The sequence below is a fragment of the Stegostoma tigrinum genome, chromosome 36 (assembly GCF_030684315.1).
Source record: "Stegostoma tigrinum isolate sSteTig4 chromosome 36, sSteTig4.hap1, whole genome shotgun sequence".
Classification (NCBI taxonomy): Eukaryota; Metazoa; Chordata; class Chondrichthyes; order Orectolobiformes; family Stegostomatidae; genus Stegostoma; species Stegostoma tigrinum.
Window position 1 is genome coordinate 16,788,285 of NC_081389.1, and position 25,581 is coordinate 16,813,865.

Consider the following 25,581-nt stretch of genomic DNA (forward strand, 5'->3'; position numbering starts at 1 on the left):
ATGGAGGAGAGAAGGATGCAGGGGAGGGAGAGGGAATGGAGGGATGGGGGAAAGGGAATGGAGGGATGGGGGAAAGGGAATGGAGGGAAGGGGGAAATGAATGAAGGGTCAGGGAGGGAGATAGAAGGGAGGGAAATGGGATGGAGGAGGGAGAAGGGGAGCAGAGGGGAGGGGAAATGGAATGGAGGGGAGGGGGATGGAAATGAGGCAAAGGGGTAAGGTGGATTCAAGGGGCATCCTACCATTTGGAAGGAGGACGGGTCAGATGCAGGGAAGGGAGATGGGATGGAATGGATGCAAAGAAGGGCATTAATGGGAGGGGAGGGAGAGAGGAAGGAAAGGGAGAGGGTGGGAAGGGGAAGAGTGAGAGGTTGGGGGGGGGTGCAGAACAGGGAGGGAGACAGGAAAGCAAAGGAGTGTGGGAAAGCGGAAGGCAGGGAAGGGAGGAGAGGAAGTTTGGGATGTAACAGAAGGAGGTCAGGAGGGGCTGGGAAGGAAGAGAGGGAGGGATAAACAGAAGGGGAAAAGAAGGAGGGAGCGAGGATGCCCGCATGCAACATGGAACAGAAAAGTAGGCAACATACACCAATCTGAGAGAGAAGAGGCAAGATGTTGACTATTCCAGCTGCTGGGGTTTTGTTGGGCAGTTGTAACCAATTCCCCCCGAGCATCCCAGAACGTCCTCCTGCAACCAAACAGTGGGGCGCAAGGGACCTGCGCCCTCCCTAGAGCAGTAGGAGCGAGAGAGCAGGTTCCGCCTGTGAACACAGGAGCTGGGCATCTCCCAGGGATTAACATTTGCGAGAACTGACCCAGATCCACGCAGGCGCCGGTCCCCATACTTGTTGCATGCTGGGATTGATATTTACTAGTGTCGAGAGGAAAATGCCAGTAATTATAGCCAGGGGCACTGGTGACTTTATCTTGTAATCATCCCTGCGCTTGGAGCTCGCGTTGTTTTTCTTGGAAGGGTGTGTGTGTGTGTGTGTGTGCGCGCTAGTGTCTCTCTCTCTCATGTATCTATCTCTGAGCCGGCATGATGGACAATACAGGGAAATTCGACAGCAATACAGCGCCGATGGTAAGGGACAAGTTCATCATCTCTCTTGTCTAGCATGAAGATAGGGCGTTCAGAGTGTTGTGCACTGTATCTATGTATGTGTGTGTGTGTGTATGAGTTGTAGAAAAGTAAGACAAAAGCACACTCAAAAAGTGTCCCCATCTGGTCTGCAAGAGGCAATTTCCAGTAAAAAAAACCCCACCCCCTCCCACTTTGTTTTTTGTTTGTTTTAAGAAAAAGTTTGTGTAGAGGGTTTGGCTGGAGGTATAGGAGATAAATCAGGGTCTGTCAGATTGTTGGGGTGTTGGAGATGCGAATTGGGAGTGAGGATAGATCGCCTTCTTGCAGTGCTGTTTAAAGTCCGATTTTTTTTAAGTGTGCACACAACGAATGTGCTTTTGAACTCTGTTGAGATGCGGGTTTAGTTCCTTTTTTTAAGAAAAAGAAAACAACGACCAGATCAGATTGGGAATTGGGGGCGAATCCTCATTGTTCTGTACCGTCACTGGTTCAGTGGAGTTTTGTTTATTTTTATTATTGCTTGTCGTTTGATATAATTAAGTGTGGGGGCGAAATCCTCGCCTGGGCATTTAACATGTGTTTGGACAAAAGGGTTTTGCTGTTTCTGTTTTTGTTTGCAAGGTCGTGCTAGTGTTGGGGGTTGGTGGTGGTTTTGAGGGGGGGAGGGAAGGTGATTGCAGTGTTAGATCACACACTGTAACCCCCACCCTCGCCCCAGCAGAGGGGAAACTCTGGTTCTCAGATTTGCCGTTCCTCTTAACTGCTGTCTTCATAGTCTTGCTCCTCCTTTGACCTTGTCTCTCTGTAACTTTCCTCCGAAACCAGAAGGTGACAAGTTGCTTAAGCTGCATTTATTGAGGGCCATATTTTGCCCCCCTCCCCCCGAGCTGAGGGATGGGCCGATCATGGGAATTACAGCCCTGAAGTTTTTTTTTGTCAGTTTCCCGACTGAAACTGACGTTACCGCCTTCCTCGTAACAAACATGTGCTGGGGGCGAGAGAACCGAATTGTCTCGGTCATTCCCTGTTGGAAATCGTTCCAGAGAAATCCTCTTGCAACTGTAACCTTGCCCCTTCCCCGCTGACAACTACTTATACCTCTCCCAATCAAAACCATTACTCAAACCACCCCCACCCCCGCCAACTCACACACTCTCTCTCTAACACACACAAATTTCCAATGTTTGACATCAACAGCTGGAATGGAATTTAGTTTGAAATTTATTGGTGACATTTAAGCATTTGTTCAGTCTTTTTCTGAAATAGACAAGCCGTCTCTGTCTCTATGGATGCATGTATCTCTCTCTGTCTTCGCAATATAAATAGCTTGGTTGGACAGAATGTAGGCATTGGTAAGGAGAGACATTGTGACATTCAGGTAAAGGGACAACTGGCTAAGAGGTGCTGGAGGTCTTAAAATACATAAGTTGGAGGCTTTCAAGAGTGTGATAACAAGATTCAGAGGCACTATGTTCCTGTTAGAGTGAAGAGTAAGACTGGTTAGGAGTATGGAACTGTGGATGAATAAAGGTATTGAGGTTCGGTTCAGGAATAAGAGAATCATATTTCAGATATAGACAACTGGGATCAGATGAATATCTTGAAGAGTATGAAGGGTGTAGCGGCATTCTTAAGAGGGAAATCAGGAGGGCAGAAAGGGGATATGAGGTTGCCTTGGCAGATAAAATTTAGGAGAATCCAAGGAGATTCTATAAGTATGTTAAGAGCAACTGGATTGGCTTTGTGTTGAACCTCAGGAGATGGGAGAGATACTAAATGAATACGTTGCATCAGTTTTTACTGTGGAGAAAGACATGGAGACTAGGGAGCTCAGGGATATCAACACAGATGTCTTGAAAACAGTTCATGTTACAGAAGAGGAAGTGCTAGACGTCTTACGAAAAAGGTACTTAGATCTCTAAGACCTGATCAAGTATACCCCAGGACATTGTTGGAAATTAGGGAAGAAATTGCAGGGTTCCTTACAGAGATGTTTGTATCATCTGTAGCCATGGGCAAGGTGCTGGAAGACTTGAGTGTAGCTAATATTGTGCCTTTATTTATTAAGAAAGGCTGTAAGAAGAAGCCCTGGAACTATACATCAGTGAATCTGACATCAGTGTTGGGTAAATTGTTAGAGTATTCTGAAAGTAGGCCTTACGTTCATTTGGAAAGGCAAGGACTGATTAGAGATAGGCAGTGTGGTTTTGTGCAAGGGAAAATTGTGTCTCTCAGGCTTGTTTGAGTTTTTTGAAGAAGTAACCAAATAGATTGTTGAGGTCAGAGCAGTAGACATTGTTTACACAGACTTTTTATTAAAGCCTTTGAGAAACTTTTCGCATGGTAGCCTAATTAGTAAATTAGGCGTATCACATGAGATTCAGGGTGAGCTTGCCAATTGTCTCCTACCGTCAAGCCAATTTTGTATCCAGAGGGTTTTCTGAAAAAGGGTCTAGGCCCAAAACATCAGCTTTCCTGCTCCTCTGATCCTGCTTGGCCTGCTGTGTTCATCCAGCTCTACACCTTGTTATCTCAGATTATCGGTGATGGTGGAGGGTTGCTTTTCGGGGTGGAGGCCTGTGACCAGTGGTTTTGCACAGGGATCGATGCTGTGTCTGAATCTGTTTGTCATTTATATAAAGGATTTGGCTGAGAATTTAAGAGACATTTTTAGTAAGTTTGCAGATGACACCGACGTTGGCGGTATAGTGGGCTGTGAAGAAGGTTATCTCAGATTACAAAGAGATCTTGATCAATTGGGTCAATGGGCTGAGGAGTGGCAGATGGAGTTTAATTTGGATAAATGCAAAGTAATGCATTTGGGTAAAATAAACAAAGGCAGGATTTGTACATTTAATGGTAGGAGCCTGGGTGATGTAGATCAGACAGACCTAGGGATTCAGGTACATAGTTCTTTGAAATTTGCTTTGCATGTAGACAGGGTGGTTAAGTAGGCACATGTTTATCACACATGCCTTCAGACCTTTGAATACAGGAGTTGTCTTGTCATGTTGACTCTGTATAGGATGTTGGTGAGGCCTTTTCTGGAGTACTGTGCCTAGTTCGGGTTTCCCTACTATAGGAAGAATATTATTAAATTGGAGAGGGTTCAGGAAAGATTTACCAGGATGTTGCTGGGAATCGAAGTTTTGAGTTATAAAGAGAGGCTGGGAAGATTTTCACTGGAGTGTAGGAGGTTGAGGTGTTGACCGTATAAAGGTTTATCAAATCATGAGTCACACAGATAAGGTGAATAGGCAGGGCCTTATCCCTGGGGTGGGGGAATGGAAAATGAGGGGGCATATTTTGTAAGAAGAATTTAAAAAACACTCACAAGGGAGTATCTTTTACACAGAGAGTAGTTCATGTGTGGAATGGACTACCGCAAAAAATGGTGGATGCAAGTACAGTTACAACATTTAAAGGAACTTGAATAAGTACATTAATAGAAAAGGTTTGGAGGGATATGGGCCAATTGCAGGCAGGTGGGTCCAGTTTAGTTTGGAAACATGGTTGGCATGGACTAATTGGACTGAAGGGTCTGTTTCCATGCTGTATGACTCTATGAAACTATTTTCTATTCATCAGAGAGAAAACCATACGACCTAGCAGCAGTCGGCCATTCAGCCCATCAAGTTTGCACCATCTAAAAATGAGATTGTGCCTGGCCTGATAATTTGCAACTCTCTTGCCTTTTCTGCAAAGCCCTTGATTCCTTAATTTTAAAAAAGTTATAAATATTCAAGGCTCTCATTTGTTCAGAGATCAATCAGGAAGAAAAACAACATTAGAAATGAAAAGGCAGTTCATAAATTTTGTTGTCTCCCTTCTAAATTTAGTCTACTTGCATTCAAGTCCTGAGGAGTGCACAAGAAAAGCCTTGAATATGCATCTATTTTAAGCAAACAATAAAATAAATGTTAAAAATAAGGTGTTAAAGCTATTGATATTGCTGCTTGACTCTCTCCAGTATACCTATGTTTCTGGGGATTTTATGTATCCCTCTGGTACGCAGTAGGATGTAACCTGGTCATGTGCACCAAAACTAAAGGGAAATTGGGTTTTTATTACAAGTCGCATGGATCTCTCTGTTCGCCAGATCACAAAAGGCAGTGTCTCAGGATCAAGGGGTATCATTTTAAGACTGAGATGAGGAGGAATTTCTTCTATCAGAGGGTAGGGTTGAGAGTCTTTGGAACACCTTGCCACAGAGAGCTGTGGGGGCAGAGTACTTGTGTACATTTAGGGCCTGAGACAGATTCTTGATCAGCTGGGGAGCCGTGACAAAGAAAAGGCAGGAAAGTGGGCGCGAGGAATATCAGATCAGCCATGATGCTGTTGGATGGCAGAGCAACCTTGAAGAGCTGAATGACCTACTCCTGATCTGATTTCTTGTGGTCTTATGGGAAGTGGTGGCATTCTGACTCTTCAATCATTCATAGGATAAATATCCAATAAGGGAGCCATGATATTGCAACAATGGTGGTAATTTTCATTTAAATAGTTTAACATGGAAAACTGCAGGGTTGTCCATTTTGGTTGGAGTATTGGAAAGTGAACAGAGCCAACCTTCTCAGTGCTTCTGTGCAGGAGGATCTGGCTGTGCATCAATCACAGGTACAGCAGGTAATAAGGAAGGCAAATGGAATTTTGCTAATTATTGCCAAAGGAATAGAGTATTAAGGTGGGGAAGTGTTGGTGCAATCATACGTGGCATTAGTGACATTACACCTGGAGTATTGTGTACAATTTTGGCTCCCTGCCTTACGGAGAGATATAGATGTGTCGAAGGCAGTTCAGGGGCAGTTTAGCAGAATCGTTCCAGAAATGAGGAGTGTGTCTTATGAAGAGTTTGAGCATGTTCGGCCTATACTATCTAGAGTTTAGAAGAATGAAAGGAGATCTCATTGAGGTATATAAATGCTAAAGGAGATTGACAAAGTAGTCATAGAAAGGATGTTGCCCCTTGTGGGGCAATCTAGAGCAAGAAGTCATAGTTTTAGGAGAAGGGTTGGCAGATTTAAAACTAATATGAGGAGAAATTACTTCTGTCAAAGGGTTGTGAATCTTTGGAATTCACTCCTCCAGAGTGCAGTGGATGCTGAGACATTCAGTAAATTGAAGGAGGATAGAGACAGATTTTTGATGAGTCATGAGTTGAAGGGTTGTAATGATTGGGCAGGAGAGTGAATTGAGGCTGAGATGAGGTCAGCCATGATTGAATTGAATGGTGGAGCTGGCTGAAGGGCCTGAATTGCTGACTGCTATTCCTAGATCTTGGGTTCTAATGTTCTTTAGTAGTGCTTGTGATATAATGAAATGGTCAAAGCGAACTTTTACAGGAGTGTCATCCAACAAAATTTGACACCACTCATCCTAAGGAGAATTTTCCTTCCATTAATCAAATGCTTGGGCAATATGGGAGGCTTTAAGAATCGAGGAGCAAAACTTGGAGCCCTGGCAACTGGAGGCATGACCACCAGTGGTGGGGCAATCAGAATTGGAAATGTACAAAAGCCAGAGGACCCCAGAAAGCTTGGAGTGTTATGGGGCTGGTAAAGATAACGAGAGCAGAGGGATTTGAAAACAAGGATAAAGAAGATGAAATCAAGATGTTGCTGAATTGGGATTCAACATCGAACATTGAACGCAAGGTACGATTGGGAAATGAGACTTGCTGCAAGTTTGGTTGAGCGCACGTTTCTGGAGGGTAGAATTGGGAGCCCAACCAGGTGTGCGTTGGACTCTTTGATGTGTAGGTTAGGTGGATTGGCCTTTGTAAATTGGTGTGTCTGGGGATAGGCAGGCTAGGTGGATTAGCCTTGGAAATGCAGGTTACATCGATAAGTTGGAGGGGTAGGTCTTTTTCGGATGCTCTTCCGACAATCTGGTTGGACCCAATGGGCTGAATGGCCTGCTTCCGCATTATAAGGACTCTATGATTCTTTAAAACTCAAGTTAACAGAGGCATAGATGAAGGCTTCAGCGGGAGCTAAGCTGAGACAAGCGGAGCTGAGTGATGTTATAGACGTCACCGTGCAATGGACCTCTGTCATTTTTTTTACCATGAAAATGAAAAATGTATTTCTTTTTCTATGAAAATACAAAACTGGAACCTGGTGTAGGAAACGCTTTGGCAATGTTTAATCTTTACCATCGGGATCATTGGTTTACAACATCTGAATAAGGAAGGACGACTCCATTATCCAAAACTTTTAAGGATTGCAATCTGCTCAGTTATCTGTGGAATTTGCAAACCAGCCAGCTTGGCTAAAGGGAAATTGACTCAATTATTTTAAAAGGAAGGGCCAGAGACTCTAAATACACATTTGGTTATTTGCTCAGTAGCTCATATTGTGGGAATGTTAGAATTGTGGTTAAATCTCTATGCTCGTAATCCATGTGTTAGAGCTAATAATCTGGAAAGGTGAATTAACATCCCATGACACTAGTTGAGGGATTTTAAATGTGTTTCAGTAAATCAAAAATATGAAGCTAGACTCGGTAATTATGACCGTGAAACTTCTAGATTGTTGATTTTAAACGTCTGTCTGGTTCATTTTGCACCTTTTTTTTAAGAGAAGGAAATCTGTCCAGATTCTTTGGCTTGCAGTTGGCTGCTAACCTCCGTCTGAGCTAGCGTCTTGGCTATTGAGAAGATGGTTTCATCAGTGTAGTTAGCTTTAGCAATAAACACCAAAGCGCTGCAGGAACTCACAAGGTCTGGCAGCATCAGTGGAGAGTGAAACAGAGTTAACGTTTCAAGTCCAGTGACCCATTATTGGAGGCAGGGCTTCAGTTTAACATCTCGTCTGAAAGCCAGCACCTCTGGCAACGCAGCACTCCCTCAGTACTGAGCTGGAGTGTTAGCTGGGGTTCACCAGTCAGCAGTGGGACTTGAACCCTCAAAACTTCTGACTCAGCTACCTACTGAAGCACAGCTAATGAGAAGAGGAAGGAAACATTCACTGACTTTTGCAGATACACCACAGAGAGCATTCTATCTGGGTGCTGCATGGCAACTGCTGTGTCTAGGAGCATAAGAAACTACAGAGAGTTGTGTGCACAGCCCAGTCCATCACAAAAAGCCAACCTTCCATCCACATATTCCATCGACAGTTCTCATTGCTGCGGAAAGACTGTCAACATCATGAAAGACCCCTCCCACCCCATCAATGCTGTCTTTCAAGCTCTTCCATCAAGCAGAAGGTACAGAGGCTTAAATGAACACAGCAACAGGTTCAAGAACCGCTTCTTTCTTGCTGTTATTAGACTTCTGAATGGATCTCTCATTTCAAATCTAACGCTGATCTTATTTTTGTGCACCTCCTGTGCAGCATAACCTTGTTTGCCTCACTCTGACTAAGATCTGTTTGTCAATGTATGTTGTGATCTGCAAAAACAAAACTTTTCACTGTACTTAAGTAAAAGTGACAGCAATAAATCAAATCATATTCTAGGAAACAAAGGACAGCTGTTGCTGAAAGTAATGTAACAGAGAAGGAATCCCTGCATGGTTTATCTCCCAGTTCACTCTTTCCCCTCCCCGAACCCCATGCACCTGCAAATCAGCAGAAGACGAGGCCAGATGTTTGGAGTGAATTGTGTTTTACTGAGTTTCGTGATGAAATTCCTTCAGTGGAAATTCCTTCATCAGATCATGATTTGCCCCTGAAACCTCTCAAACAGCGGACTGCTGCCAAGCCGGCTTTGGGGTTCTTGAAAGTTTGAATGGTCAACCTCTCTTTTAAAGTTTTAAGCCATTTTTTGATGTGTGGTGTTTTGCTCTTGCCTGTCATGTTCAGGCATGAGCGAAGGAGCTAGATTCTTAGGTCTGATTCAGTTGGAGCAGGAATCAGGCTGTTCCTTCACGCTTCTACCCAACTGAGCTAATCAGTCACATGAGGAAATTATCCTTCACGACTTCAAGTTAAGCTCATGGGTTTTAGCCAATTGAATCTTGTTGGTGTCTATTATTGTGCTGAGGAACTCAGTTTATAAAACCCACTCAAGATAATGAGAGGCATAGATAGAGTTGATAGCCAGAGACTATTTCCCAGGGCAGAAATGGCTAGCACGAGGGGTCATAGTTTTAAGCTGGTTGGTGGAAAGTATAGAGGGGATGTCAGAGGCAGGTTCTTTACACAGAGAGTTGTGAGAGCATGGAATGTGTTGCCAGCAGCAGTTGTGGAAGCAAGGTCATTGGGGTCATTTAAGAGACTGCTGGACATGTATATGGTCACAGAAATTTGAGGGTGTATACATGAGGATCAATGGTCGGCACAACATTGTGGGCTGAAGGGCCTGTTCTGTGCTGTACTGTTCTATGTTCTAATCGCTTTGCCAAAAAAAGAGTCTGAAGAAGTTTCACTGGATACGAAATGTTTACTCTACTTTCTCTTCCTGTGTGATGCCAGGCCTTTTGAGTTTATCCAGCAATTTCTCTGTTTGTGCCATAAAGTAGACATGGCTTGGCATGTGGCTTTGTGTTGACACTGCTTGGCTGCCTGATCAACTGGCCTGACCAAGCCAAAGCAGCCCGTTTGATTGGCACACCAAACACTGCTGACACACACAAGCATGTTGTTGAGTATCCTGTAGAAGGGGTACTGCTGCAAGTGACTGAGACTCCTTCAATGCGAACCTTCCAAATTCACAACCTCCACCACCTAGAAGGACAAAGCAGCAGAGGCAGGGGATCACCACATCAACAAGTATACCCCCAAACCCCACATTGCCCTGAGTTAAGAATGCATCACCGGTTTCTTTCACTGTCGCTGGGTCAAAGTCTTGTAACTTCCTCTTGAGCAGCATGCCAACGAGGAATGCAGCAGTGAGAGATGCTGGCTCAGCACTGCCTCCTCCTGAGCAATCAGGAATAGACAACAGATGCTGGCTCTGTCTATATGCCATGAAAGAGCAAAACAAAATCTCAGACTTTTAATTCATAAAGATTACGGAGGAACAGTTAGATTTTGAGTTATAAGGAGAGGCTGCATATAATTATTGAATCATGACATTGTGGATGCAAGCCATTCGGCCCATTGAGTCCACACCACCCTTCCAGAGGGCATCGTACCCAGGGCCATCCCTGTAACCCCTGCATCTCCCATGGTTTTACACCCAATCCATACATTCCTGGGCACTATGGGCAATTTAGCACAGCCAATCCACCATAACCTGTACATCTTCGGACTGTGGGTGGAAACCGGAGCACCCAGAAGAAACCCGTGCAGACACGGGGAGAACGTGCAAACCCCACAAGAAAATTGCCAGAGGGTGGAATTGAACCCGGGTCCCTAGGCACCATGAGGCGGCAGTGCTAACCACTGAGCCACCGTGCTGCTGGGGCTGTTTCCCTTTGGAGCGTCGGGGGCTGAGGAGTGACATTATAGAGGTTTACAAAATCATGAGAGATAAGATGAATAGCCAAGGTCTTTTCCCCAGGGTCGGGGAATCCAAAACCTAGGGCTTAGGTTTAAGATGGGGGGAGGGGGTGGATTATTTAAAAGGGACCTGGGGGAACAACATTTTCACATAAAAGGTTATGCATGCATGGAACAAGCTGCCACAAGAGATCATAGAGGTAGGTACAATTACAACATTTAAAAGGCATTTGGACAGGTACAGGGATAGGAAAAATTTAGAGAGATCTGGACCAAACACAGGCAAATGGGATCAGTTCAGTTTAAGAAAACTGGTCAGCATGGATGAGGTGGGCCGATGGGCCTGTTTACATGTTGTGTGTCTCTCCAAGGTTTCCAAACATCAGAATATTAGTTCACACTTCATGTCCCTAATTCTCCAAAGTTTATGAAAGTATGGCTGTGCATTTGAACATGTAATTCATTCTAAATACTATATTCAGTAAGCAAGATTCTTGGAAGAATATCTAAAGTTGGTATCATGTGATGGATTAAGGACAGATGGTAATGTCACTGGGTTAGGACACCAGAGGTCTAAGTTAAAGTTCTGGGTCATGAGTTCAAATTCCAGCAGCTGGTAGAATTTAAATTCAATTAATAAATCTGCTGTTGTTTGTTGCCTCACTAATGATTATCATAAAACTATCATTAGTTTTGTTGTTTAAAAATCCATTTGGTCCACCACTCCTTTAGGGGAGGAAATCTGCTGTTCTTATCCTGGCTGCCCTCTGTTTGATTCCAAATCTATAATGAATTCCCTCCAAAATTCTCATTAGTTTCAAGGGCAATTAGCAAATGCCGAAGAGATTTACCAGGTTGTGGCTGGGATTGTTGGGTTCGAGTTATGGGAAGAGGCTGGATAGGCTGGGAATTTATTCACTGGTGTGTTGGAGGTTGAGGGGTAACCTTATAGAGATTTTATAAAATCATGAGGGGCATATTTTTAAGGTGAGAGGAGAAAGATTTAAATAGAGCATGAGGGGCAATTATTTTTTTACAAAATGTGGGGTATGTGGAGTGAACTTCCAGAGGAAATGATGGATATGGGTACAATTACAACATTTAAAAGTCATTTCGATAAGTTCATGAATAAGAAATCTTTGGAGGGATATGGGCCATTTGCATGCAGGTGGAACTAGTTTTGTTTGGGGTTATGGTTAGCATGGATTGTTTGGGCCGAAGGGTCTGTTTCCACACTGTTTGCCTCTGTGTGAGTCTAACTACCGATCACAATAGGATTTAAAACAGAAATTGCTGGAGAAACTCAGCAGGTTGGACAGTATCTGTGGAGAAAGAGACAGAGTTAATGTTTCAAGTCCAGTGACCCTTCTTGACAACTGAAAGTATTTATGTACGTTTTTCTAGCTGTCATCTGTTTTGGAGAAGGGTCACTGGACTCGAAGCACTAACTCTGTTTTCTCACCACAAATGCTGCCAGACCTGCTGAGTTTTGTTCAATAGTTTGCATTTCTATTTCAAATCCTCAGCACCTGTAGTTCTTTGTTTTACGGTAGAATGTAAAATCGGTGTGATATCCACTCAAACAGCACAGTTTGCAGATTATCAAAAACTCGTCAAAAGTACAGATGGTGGAGTTGGAGTGTTTAAGGCCACGGAAGGATTTGAGAGATACAAACTGTTTCCTTTGTTGCAGCAGGAGGAATGGTAAAAACTATCTGGGTTTGAAGAATTAGTGAGAACTGCAGATACTGGATTCAGAGATAATACAGTTATCAACGTCTCGAAACATCAACTTGCCTGCTCCTCTACTGCCTGGCCTGCTGTGTTTCTCCAGCTCCGCATGATGCTATCTCTGGTTTTGATGAGGGTAGTGGGGAAAAGTTGCCCGAATGTCAAGAAGGAAGTGTATTAAATAGCAACGACATGTTGGCCTGTAGATGGCACAGCCAATGATACCAAAGAGTGGTTAACATGAGTCCTGTTTTTTTCCTTTGTCTTGACAGCCTGGCTTAACAACTGGAGAAGAATTGAACCTGGTTCTGACTGGAAACTCTCAGTTTCATCATCAGGGGATGAAGCTAGAAGCTGTGATGGAGCATCTGCAAAGGCAGCAGCAAGCTCGCTTGGAGATGGAGGGCAGGGAGAGGAAGGACCGGGACATTCGCAACGCCCGCATCTTCTATGCTCAGCAGATTGCCAGCCAGCAGGCCGCCCTGGCAGCAGCCTCGTCCAGATCTCCGCCAGGGTCACCGCTGGTCACTACCCTGACCCGCCAGCCGGCGCCCGCCGCTCCGCGAGGATCCGATAAGAGCAGCGTGGACTCGGAAGCCGAGGACGATGCCTTTGAGCAGGAGGACGCTGCGAGTGACCTGGAGGACGAGGACGCGGTGCGGGCCGATCTCGACGAGGAGGATGGTGAGGAAGAGGAGGACGCGGCCTATCTCAGGAAGCGGCCTGCTGCTGCGTTGTCCAGTCAGAGGCCCCCGCCCACCCACCGTCCATCCGTTAGCGGACAATCCCAACAGCAGGGAAACAGTCAATCCATCTCCCCGAGCACAGCACATTCGAAATCTCCAGCTAGCCATCACGATTGGGGTTATGAAGAACAGTTCAAACAGGTAAGACTCTCCCATTGCATGCATGGATTTCAGAAGACAGTTAGCAGAGTCAACCTGACTGTGTATTGCAAAGAGGTGTCTCATTTCATTGTGCAGTAGAATGGGGTAGAACGTAGTCTGGCAGTAACCCTGTCTGGAAATCCATCTTCTTCCTCATGTCAAACTTGGACTTTCAGGCACCTGGATTCTCTTCCCAATGACACATCACACAAGCTGATCTTGATATGTGTGCAGTCACCTCCGAAGGCGTGTTCAGACTGCAGTTGTACACTGGCTCAACGTCCAATGAATTTGGCCATTTTGTATATCTGTTTTACCAAGTATCCCATGGCGATACAGTCAGTCTTGGAGATGCAAATCACCTCTTCCATTTCACAAAGGAGAAATGAATTTCCTGGAGGACTCTCACAGCACAATCTTTAACAATTGTAATTGCCACACAGCTGTGTCAAGTTGGGTACTGAAACCAGTTGTAAAGTCAATGTTAGTGCACCTAAATTAATGTCAAAGCAGTTCTGATCTAGCTTGTTAATGAGTAATTTAAGAAGGGGGGTGTGTGTGTGTGTAGTGTCTCTGACTCTCACTCCCATCAGAGGAGGGTCCACCCTGCTTTCTGCTCTGCAGCAAACATTACTTGTGAGCATCTGAATGAAATCGAGAGATGAGGAGTCTTCTGGTGATCTGCTCCTCATCTCTCCATAGCTTTTCTTAAGCACCCTCACCAAGGCATTCTTTCTGTCCTAAGTTGAGCTTTGCAATAAGCGCGGTTGCATTTTCAACATGCATCGTGCAAGTTTCTGTCTGTTGAAATGACTGCAGCGGGGTGAAGAATGTAAGGTCTAGAGGAGGGTATGAGTGATGTGGCTGCTTTGTGCCTTCTCCACGTGATCTTTCAAGAATGCAGTTGGAAAAGTAGTTTAAGGATGACTTCCGGGATAACGGATCAGGGCTGCCCTTGTTCCACTGCATGCTTTCTGCACAAACGTTGGGACAAGTTGGGAATTGTTCAGTTTCGAAGCAGGAGGACATGAAGTAACCAGGCATGTAATCAGGGAAGATGCCTTTAGCTGAATTCGACCTCATTGCTGGTGTTTGAACATGTGAATGGGACCTGGCCTGCATGTTTGTGACTCACATTTGTAGCAGTGACTTGATTTGCCACAGACTGGAGATGATTGTTCATAGAACATAGAATCCCTACAGTGTGGGAACAGCCTTTCAGCCCAACAAGTCCACACCAACCCTCAGAACATTCCAACCAGACCCATCCCTGCTATAACCCACCCAATCTACACACCCCTGAACACTGTGGCAATTTCCCATGGCCAATTCACATAGCCTGCACATGTTTTGACTGTGGGAGGAAACCGGAGCATACCCGCACAGACACGGGGAGAATGTGCAAACTCCGCACAGACAGTCGCCCAACGGTGGAATCGAACTCGGGTCCCAGGCGCTGTGAGGCAGCAGTGCTAACCATTGAGCCACTGTGACATTGTTTTGATCTCTTGCTTGGAGGAAGCTTGCTCAGAACTTAGTTATGGTGTAGAAGGAGGCCATTCGGTCCATCCAGCCTGCCCGGCTCGTTAACTAAGCATCCCTGCACTCATGTTCATTAGGAAGTTGACTCCAAGGCAACACATTCTCCATTGAGATACTGCCTCTGAAAGTAACAGGGGTGAACTATAAATTTTGGGAATCTGAAAGAATCCAAATTTGAGGCAGGGAGGGCCATTAGGCGCATTGTACTTCTGCCCACTCCTCAAAAGAGCTGGCAATTAGTTCCCCTTTCCCTCCAACTTTGCAAAAGTTCTCCTTTTCTGAGTGAAAGGAGATCCAATTCAATTTTGAAAGTTATTGTTGATTTTGCTTCTCATACCCTTCCAGTTTACTGCGTTCTCTCTAAACAAAGCAAAAAATTCCCAGCTGACTTCTGTTGCCAGTTAGCTTGAATGTATCTTCCCTGATTATCGACCTTCCTGCCAGCGGAGAGAGTTTCTCCCTGTACATTCAGTCAAAAATAAAAGCCTGGTTCTGTATGTATGAAAGGAGCCGCCAGAGGAAGTGGTGGAGGCTGGAAAAATTACAACATTTAAAAGGCATCTGGAAGGCAGTATGAATAGGAAAGGTTTAGAGGGATATAGGCCAAATGCTGGCAAATGGGACTAGATTAATGTAAGTATCTGGTCGGCATGGACGAGTCGGACCGAAGGGTCTGTTTTCGTGCTGTGCAGCTCTACGACCCTGCATATGGGGTTGGCTCTGTGACCTGGTGGATGCAGGTCACCACCCCTAAAGAGCGAAGCTGTGGATTGGGATTCTAGCCTGATCTATAACTTATTCTACATTCAACACTTTTAGTTTTCTTAAGCAAAGTTTATTTGCTCAAATAATCCAGAGGTCTGGACTTAATTAAAAAATAATTTGACAGGGTAATTTTTAAAAAAAAAATTCATTCATGGGACTAGGGCATCACAGGCTAAGCGGCATTTATTGCCCATCTCTAACTGCCCAGAGGGCAGATAAGAGTCATTGCAGTGAGTCTGGAGTCACGCGTAGGCTGCACCAAGTAAGGATATGCTATCGTCCATAAAATAAATGGGAAAAGAGTGACTGCAGCCTCCTTTTGGATGATGTGATATCTGTGTGCTTAAACATCCTTAGGATGTGACGGGAGAGGGAGCAGGGATGGATTCCCAACAAAGTGCCTGGATGGGAAAGGAGCCCTTAGGGTTATCTGCCCACTGCCAAACCTCCTCCTCAACTCGGGGGTGGGGAATGAATGAATGACCAGGGCGTTATCTTGTTGGAGCTTGCTGTGTCCCAGTTGGCTGCATGTGACGGCACTAAGGAGGGTGTTGAGACGGCGCTCATGACAACAAACTGAAGTTATCTGGATGGACTGGAAAACCCGGGCTGTTCTCCTTCAAGGAGATTGTGAGGAGGTTGCACGGAGCTCGTAGAATCTCCGCAGTGCAGAAAGAGGCCATTCAACCCATCGGGTGTACACCGACCTTCCGAAGGACATCCTACCCAGACTCATCCACTCCACCACCACCACCCCCCCGCCCCCCCGAACCAATCCCCATAACGCTGTATTTTCTTTGGCTCACTCACCCAGCCTGCATATCCCTGGATGCTATGGGTAATTTAGCATGGCCATTCCACCCAAACTGGTGCAGTCTAGACTGAGTCTACAAGTAGGAGCCGTCCCCATTGACCAGAGGCTTGTGAACTAATGGACACTGACTTTGAATGACTGGCGAAAGAAACAATGGTAGAGGGAGCAGCGACACTTATCCCCAGTGACTTGGACTGTGACACAAACAGAAAATTACTGGAGAAACTCAGCAGGCCTGGCAGTGTATGTGAAGAGGGGAAGCAGAGTAGATGTTTTGAGTCCAATGTATTCCAAAGAAGGGTCACCGGAGATGAAACTCTAAATCCGTTTCTCTCTCCATGGTTGTTGCAAGACCTGCTGAGCTTCTCCAGCACTTAGCTGTTTTTGTTTCAGATCTTCAGCATCCACAGCTCTTTATTTTTGAGATATAGACTATGCTTGAACAGTGAGGATTCAGTACAGGCCTCGAAAAGAGCACTGGGTAACTGGAGAAGAAATGTTTGGAGGAGTATAGCAGCGGACTGAGGGCAGACCATAAGACCCTAAGACATAGGAGTGGAAGTAAGGCCTTTCGGCCTATCAAGTCCACTCCGCCATTTAAATCACAGCTGATGGACATTTCAACTCCGCTTCCCTGCACTCTCCCCATAGCCCTTGATTCCTTATGAGATCAAGAATTTGTCGATCTCTGCCTTGAAGGCATCCAACGTCCCGGCCTCCACTGCACTCCGTGGCAATGAATTCCACAAGCCCACCACTCTCTGGATGAAGAAATGTCGTCTCATTTTAGTTTTAAGTTTACCCCCTCCAATTTTAAGGCTGTGCCCACGGGTCCTAGTCTCCCCGCCTAACGGAAACAACTTCCTAGCGTCCACCCCTTCTAAACCATTCACGATGGGCCAAATGGCCACAGCATAGACTCAGACAGCTCTCTGAATACAACAGTGATTGCATGTTGAAAGTATTTCATTTACGTGTGAAATGCTTTGGGAAGTCCTGATGTTGTGCAAGTGCCAATAAAAATGTAAGTCTTTCTCTCTGTGGTTTCCTCTGAATTCCTCAGGACTGGCGTACTTTGAAGCCCAGGTATAAAAGTTCCTTCTTTCTTTCAAAAACCTTTCAATTGTGCGGAAGCCATTCTGTCTGTGCCCAGATTTGTTACTCTTCAGCAGGAGGTAGTAATGGATCAGGAAGCCTGATGAAAAAAGTTTGGTGACTACTTGTAGCAAAATGTACCACATTGCGATTTGGGCAATGGTAAACTGATGCTAGGTCTAATGACCATTAACTGCTTTTCCTTCACTCAGAGTCTGAACAGGCAGGATGTGGACCAGGCACTGCTCTGTGTCATGCCCACACACTGTCTTTTGCATTCAGTCATTCTGTCTCTTAGTGACTCTCTCCCTTGAGCCCTCTCATTGTCAATTGTCTTTCTCCTTAATCACACTTTCAAACTCCTTCATGCTCACACACTCTCTCGCTCATGTTCTGCCTTTTTTTATCTCTCGCCCTCATGCATACAGTCTCTCCATCCCTCCCTCCCTCATGCCCTTTCTCTCTCATGCCTGCTCCCTTTCTATCTCCCTTGTGCCCAGTCTCCCTCCATCATGTTCTATCTTTCTCGCTCTCTCCCTCATGCCCCTTCTCTCTCTGTGCCCACATTCTTTCTTTATCCTTCTCTTTCATGCTGTCTCTTCCTCATGACTCTCTCTCTCTCTTCCTCTTCCCCCCACTTTCCCTCTTTCTCATGCGCTATCTGTCTCTTGAGCTCTTTCTACCTCCGTCCCATTACTCTTGTATATTGCCTGTCACCAGCCTAGTGGAGAGGAGAGGGGCACAGTGGGTATTTCATATCATTTAGATAGTTGAACAACATGGATGTGGAATCCTGAATTGAAAGTCTTGGTGCCAGACTGAGATACAGGCTGTTTAAGATGTGTGTGTTAAACAGGTCGCTGATGAGTTAAGCATTTTGAGGGGAGTTGGGACATTGCTAAAGAGATCAGCAATGAAAGATAGCAAGTAGTATATTTCTTGACAGAGTTGAGAGGTTATTAGTGTAACTGTACCACAAACCAGCGTTGGTAATAGCTGCCATCTGTTAGTATGAAAATTGAAACTGTGATGTTTGGCAGGAGGCCAAGTCGAGCTTTCAAAGAACACTCACCACAAGGCCCTCTGGCACAGCTCTTTGTTTTGGACGCATTTCAAAAGATTTATAACCAGCTCGTGCCAACAATACTTGGCCTGTCAAGAGTGAGAGCATTAACTGGATTGCGCGAATGTGCAGGTGCTTTAGCATTACTTAGCTCTTAATTGAATTAGCCGGCACCTGTCAGGAGGTTCTGTATAAGTTCGCTACCAAACAGTGAGGTCTCTTGGCTGGAGAAGGAACTCCCATTCGATCAAGGCAGGACGTCCTAAATTGCTTGGGCATCTTTCATTCCTACTTTCGCTGGTGTAGTGCCTTTCAGAATGCCCTGCAAAGCACTCTCAAAGTTATTGCCATAATGTAGGAAACACAGTGTCCTTTTCTTTGGTGCTGAAAGATCACATCGATGGTGGTGCGATAAACACCAGATTATCCAATGTTTTATTAACCGTGCTGGCCAGGACCTCGGTGCCGAATGTGTTCCCCTCTTCGAAATGGCTCAGTAGGATTTTCAACATCTCCTTGAGCTCAGTGATACGATGGCACCTCCCACACTGCAGCACTCTCTCAGTACTGTCGGGCTATGAGGCATGAACCCCCTCACCTCTGATCCAAAGGAGCCATGGTTTGCACCATCAATGGGGTTACCCTGAGGTAGTTCAGTATGCTCCCCTTCAGTTAGCTTCCATACCACGCCAACACCCTCTCCCCTGTGACAAGGTCTGGTTTCCTGTCCGCTGCTTCCTACTCTCTGCACTCTCTATCCAAGCAGCCGATGTCACTCATGCGGAGAACAATGGGCCATGGGATGCTCCACAGAACAGAGGAACATTCCCCTTTGAGCCCCAACCTCCAGTTCCATAAACCTTCCAGACTCTCTGTTTGGATGCTGCTCAGAATGGGGAACTTATTGTGACAGCTTTGCCCCGCCCTCCCTCTCCTGCCAGGGCAGTGAGACCAGTTTGAGAGTGCACAGTGAGATTGTTACACAAAAGATGGCTGTTCAGCCCAGTGCTGCTAACTGAAATCAGCAGACTTGACTGAGTTGTGTGTGTCTGTGTGTGTGTGTCTGTGTGTGTGTGTCTGTGTGTGTGTGTCTGTGTGTGTGTGTGTGTGTCTGTGTCTGTGTCTGTGTGTGTGTGTGTGTCTGTGTGCGTGTCTGTGTGTGTGTGTGTGTGTGTGTCTGTGTGTGTGTGTGTGTGTGTGTGTCTGTGTCTGTGTCTGTGTGTCTGTGTGTGTGTCTGTGTGTGTGTCTGTGTGTGTGTGTGTGTCTGTGTGTGCGTGTGTGTGTGTGTGTATATACGTACATATCAGTGTACCCCGTATATATCGAGGCTGTGTGTGTGTTTCAGTGCATGTTAATTTGTGTGTCCATACTTCTCGGACCAGTCTCCAGCTCCAGTGTTAAAGTGAAGCCTCAATATCCACCTTTAATTTGAAGCTGACCTCCCTTTTCTGTAATTAAATGAATTTGCTCGCCGCACTTTCAGTCATTCCTACTCATTTCCGTTTCACTCTCCGGGACTTCTATTTTCCCTTGTGCCACCTTTTAATTGGGCTATTAAGTTTCCATGTGCAGTGAGGTTAGCCACAGCAATTTAATTTGCTTGCCAAACAGCAATATTAAATTTCCTCATTTATTTAGCAAAAAAAAAGGAAGCTTGAATTGGACACATTGACTGAGTTACTTACAGTATTCTGTTACTGTCTGCTCACCCTCTCTTTGGTGCTGTGTTTATGAATACACATTTCCAGATAACTCCAGTTTGTTTTCAGTTGCACAGGGGCTGGGAGGAATGATTAACTTTGTAAAAGTCCAACTCAATTGTGGCTCAGTTATGGAATGTTTTACCCAGCAAGGCACAGCCTGGGAATACAGCACTTGATGCTCCATCTGTGCTTTTATTGTATTTATTGCCCATCCCTCAAATCCTGGGAAAGCAATGACACATTTGAGTATCTTGGGCTGATGGGCCAAGGAACAGCAGATGGAGTTTAATTCAGATAAATGTGAAATGCTGCATTTTGGAAAAGCAGATCAGGACAGGAGTCATACACCTTAATAGTAATGTCCTGGGCAGTGTTGCTGAACAAAGAGATCTTAGAGTGCAGGCTTGTAGTTCCTTGAAGGTCGACAGGATCATGAAGAAGGCATTAGGTATGCTTGCCTTTGTTGGTCAATGATTAAGTATAGGAGTTGGGAGGTTATGTTGCGCTGTACGGGACATTGGTTAGGCCACTTTTGGAATATTGCGTGTAATTCTGATCTCCCTGCAATAGGAAAGATGTTGTTCAACTTGAAAGGGTTCAGAAAAGATTCACAAGGATGGTGCCAGGGTTAGAGGGAGCGGCTGAATAGGCTGGGGCTATTTTCGCCAGAGTGTCAGAGGGTGAGGGGTGACCTTACAGAGGTTTTTAAAATCATAAGGGGCATGGTTAGGGTAAATAGGGAAGGTCTTTTCTCCAGGGTATGGGCATCCAAAACTAGAGGGCATGAGTTTTAGTTGAGAGGGGAAAGATTTTTAAGGGACCTAAGGGGCAACATTTTCATGAGAGGGTGGCACGTATATGGAATGAGCTGCCGGTGGAGGCTAGTAGAATGCCAACATTTAAAAGGCACCTGGATGGGTATATAAATAGAAGGGTTTAGAGTGATATGGGCCAAATGCTGGCAAATGGGACTAGATTAATTTAGGATACCTGATCAGAATGAACGAGTTGGATGAAAGGGTCTATTTCCGTGTTGTACATCTCTGTGACTCTATGTCTTACCCAGGTATATCAGATGCCAGTTGAACAGCCAACCAGTCTGGTGTGGAAACGGATTAGAAGAAAGTCAAAATCCTGTTAGTTTCTCTTAGGTTGTGGGTAAATGAGAAGGATTTTTACCTGCTTTGTGGCACCTCTTGCTAAATCAGCCATTTATTTACTGCTGAAAAGAGATGTTTTAAAGCTTTTCATCTTGTCCTTGCCAGGACCAGTGCAAGTGTGCCAAATTTCAAGCCATCACAACAATTTGAACGACGAGAGAAAAAGCTGCTGACTGGTTGGCGAGCCTGCTCTGATTGACCAAGGTGTTGGTATGGTGACAGAAATGGACAACTATAGGCTTCCCCAGCTTCTGGGTAATTCTGGAAAGGCACAAGGCATTCCTTCTGTTTGCAGAGAACAGGGCCCAATGTGTGAATCTTGTGTATGAGCCATATAATGTGGCCAACCAATCATCTTCACATATCGTTCATGTTGCTATGCGTGCGCACTGGCTTGGATGACATTTACTGAGCAATCACTGAATGGCATCTACTAACAACTGTTTGAGTGTGATTTTGTGAGCATCAGTTGGTTGAGCACAGTCTGTACTCTGCCTGTTGACGACGACTAAACCAATATAATGGAATCATAGAATCCCTGCAGCGTGTAAGTCGTCTACACTGATCCTCCAAAGGAGGGGAACAATCAACGTGCGTTCTATTAATATCAGTTACCAGAGCCTAGAGGCACCAGACGGCATAGTTCCAGTGTGAATGCTTAATATGTTCATACGGGTTTGTTGTCTACTCTGGCATTATTCTGTGACTCGGATTACTAGTAGCATGGAAACTCTGCAGGAATGCTCAACATTGGAGGGACAATTGTTTGGTTGTGCCAATTGTAATCTTTGTATTTGCACAAACGCACAAGGATTTTCCTTGCAGAGAAGAGAAATCAATTACTTGACCCATTCGAGCCGGTCTTCCTGAAAGGTCGCTGCAGTTGAAGCGTTATCTCAGTTTCTGCCTGCACAGATGCTGCCAGACCTGCTAACTTTCTCCAGAAATTACCTTTAATGTTTGTTCCAGATCTCCAACGTCAGTTTTGTTTTTGGTCTGCCTTGTATTAATTTTATCTCCTCCCCAGGCCTAGTTGAAACACAAGGCAGTAACTCTTACTGTTCTTGTGGCTGCTTTTCCCCAGAACAGCTCTTGAAGGTGTTGCCAGAAGCCCTAGTGTGAAGACTGCTATTCCACATGAAATCTGGAACAAAATACTGGCAAAGTTCAGTGGGCCTGGCAACATCTGTGAAGAAGAAAAATCAGAGTTAACATTTCGGGTCTGGTGACCCTTCCGCAGCAAGCAGGTTGGACCAGTTTAGTTTGGGATTAGAGTCAGCATGGCCTGGTTGGACTGAAGGGTCTGTTTCCGTGCTGTATGATTTTACGATCCTATATCAAATTTGGGCGATAACTGATTTGGCTGAAACATGAATGCACCTTCAATGAACATCATGTCCTAGGGTTGGATTCAACCTGGGGGCCTCTGGCTTAGAGGCAGGATCACTACATGCTGAGCCACACGATCTCCCAATTGTTAATGCACTGAACAGTTTGATCACCACAAAGTGGACTAGCTGAACTGAGCTACAATCAAAGAGACTGCTTTGGTTGTCAGATGCTTATTCCTTATTTGATTGGCCCCGCTACTTGTCTCATCTGAATTTCCTGCTGTTCAATGGAGCAGAATTTGAGGGAAAGCTGATGCAAATCTCTTGCAGCTGCTGCCTGACTAGTTGAAGCGTTTTGTAAATCATACCCTACCTGCTTAAATAACCAAAATGTTGTGTTGTCCAATGCACTTTTTTAATTAAAGGGGCAGATCGCTGTGGGTAAGAGTTCTCCAGAATGACAAACATTTCCAGTGAAATGTTTTTGACGAATTGCCCAACTTGTTTGTTGAAATGTTGGAACTGGTCCTGAGTTTGCAGCCTACTGTCGGGGGTTTGTTTTAGATATCTCGCTGCGCTGGAGAGATGGCACTAGTTTTTAAGCATAAAAACTCAAAAGAGGTTTTGGCAAAAGCTTTGAAATATTGCTGCGGTCACAAATTTCTGCTTTTGTGCTTATGGTTTGGTTTCTAATGGCTTCCAGGAGTCATTTTGCTTTTGACTGAGCGAGAGTATGGAATCTGAGCAATTGAGCACAGTGAGCGTAGATCAGTTACTGGACTCCGTCAAAAAAACATCAAACACGGAACAATTGCATACTTCACTGAGTGGAAGCAACTTCAGCAGATTGCCAGCAAAGGTGTGACAGGCAGTGGAGGAGAATATTGTCTGCTGTTCTCTCTCCCATTTCTCAAGTTGTGATTTGAAGTGGAATTACTGAAAGTAACCTTCGTGGCCAGGCTGTGGAAAGTGCACATTCATAGACATTGGCAAAATACAAAGTTGGATGTGGCTTGAATTCTCAGTTCTGGTGGAATCTGGTGTATTACACAGGGTCTGTGTTAACTCTCAAAGAATGACCACACAGGCATAGTAATGGAGGGTACATAGTTAGAACTGCAGAGAATATACAGCCCCGATGAAACTGGACCCATTCAACCTGTCTCTTGGACAAAGATAGTGGAAGTACAGCAGGGACCAGGAGTCTAGGGGTCATACACTGATGGGGCTGGGGCAGGCCTGAGGGACCCCATGTTTTCTTTCCCTGATCCTGAACCCAAATGGTCCTTTTTCACCACACAGCGATGTGGGGCTTGATATTCACCTCCTTCCAGGGTTGTGAACCAAGACAGTCAGGTATCAGAAATGCTGTCTTTTGTTGGCGTCGCAGGTCCCCAGCTCCTTCACAGCCCCCGAGACGTTTCTGTCGAGATTGGATGGGTTTAGGTGGCGGTGGGAGGGGGTAGCATGATGGTGGGTAGACAACTAAACTTGTTCATAGCTACACAAGGCCAACAGGAACTTTCCCACTGTATTTCTGGCCTCGTGCGGGCAGCCAGGGAGTGGTTGGCTTTATGCGCTGTCTTCGGTTCTTCTAATAGTGTAGTCAGTGTTGGCCAGGTTGATGTTGATGAGTGTGAACGGGGCTGTTACGTCAAAGGAGACCATTATTTCATCCTCTTCTATCTTGGTGTCTTTGGTGTTCAGGAATTCTTGGGTGGAGCGAATGGCGTGGCGTGAGTCTTCTACTAGGTGTACTAGCCCAATATGCTAAAACTGGTCTGAGTGGTTGGCTGCCCAGAGATGGCCTGTCAATGACAACAGACATCTAGGAAGGCTTGGAAGCCCAAGTTAACTGTCCTGTTTCGGTTACGGCTACCCCAAGCCAGCCCATCCAGGAAATCCTCCTCCCAGCAACATTGGGCTGCAGGAGGCAATGTTTCGTTCAACTTTGAAGAAGTTTGGAGGGAGAGGGTGCCTGCATTTTGAAGCCTTCCATTTTTGCCAGTTATTGTTTGTCCCTGTGGGTGTGGTAATGACCCATGAGCCTGCCTGGCTCCCATGAAACGAGCACTCTGAGGAAGCTGGTTTGTTTTAAACACAGAGCTTGCGCTGGAACCAAATTTGAGTGCAGCAACAGGCTTTAGAACCCATGACAGAGATCTGCCCCTGGAGTCAAGGTGGAAGCAGAGTCATAAGTGATGTTTAAGTGACTGCTGGACATGCACATGGTCAGCAGTGAATTGAGGGGAATGCAGGTTAGGTTATTTTAGTTTTGGATTAGGAATATTCCACGGCACAACATTGTGGGCCGAAGGGCCTGTACTGTGCTGTACTTTTCTATGTTCTAATTTTATTGAATTCAAATCTACCAGGCGGGTTTGAATCTGGCTCCCCAGAATATTACCTCAGACTCTGGATTAACAGTCTAGTGATAAAAACACTCGGTCATCCCCCTGCCCCCCAGTTAGGACTTTTCAGGATCTGGAGAGGACAGGATAAAATTGAAAGACATTTTTAAAACCAAAATAATAATTTCTCTCGATTTTAGCACCCCAGTGCGCTGAAGCACCTCAGAGTGCAAAGCATACAGTGTAAAGAAAAGTTGAATTCTGTCACCTTTTCTATCACACACAATTTGTAATGCACTGTTACAAATTTACACATAAAATATATTGTTACAGAGTTCTACCTCTCAAAAATTGTCAATATAATTTTATGACTATCATTCCTCTGTTTAATCATACCTATGTTTTTGACAAACATTTTCAGCGAAGTTGTCAAAAGTGTTTGTGATATCTTTTTAACATCCCCCTTCCGTCTGTTGGGAGCACCCCATACTGTGCCAGCTTGTTTCTCCTCCATTTTCACAAGCCTTTTCCTCGTCAGTGAGGGAGGTCTTTTGAATGTTGACCCTTCATTATGCAGACAGCACAAGAGTAAATAATTGTCGAACAAGCAGCCCAACAAAAGAACTGAAACCGGATGCTGACACCAGGCAGAGGAGGGGGTTGAGGTGGGG

At 45.2% G+C, this 25,581-nt stretch overlaps 1 protein-coding gene across 4 annotated transcripts in view; it reads left to right on the forward strand.

Annotated features, from left to right (window-relative positions):
• The first annotated feature begins 886 nt into the window (after nt 1–886).
• Nucleotides 887–25,581, forward strand: part of LOC125446718 (AT-rich interactive domain-containing protein 3B-like) — a 224,383-nt gene continuing 199,688 nt past the window's right edge. For all 4 annotated transcript variants that reach the window (XM_048520461.2, XM_048520462.2, XM_048520463.2 and 1 more), the window contains exons 1-2: nt 887–1,081; nt 12,471–13,085. In XM_048520461.2, coding sequence (XP_048376418.1) covers nt 1,037–1,081; nt 12,471–13,085 — 660 coding nt within the window. In that variant the 5' untranslated portion in view covers nt 887–1,036. The remainder of the gene's footprint in view (nt 1,082–12,470; nt 13,086–25,581) is intronic.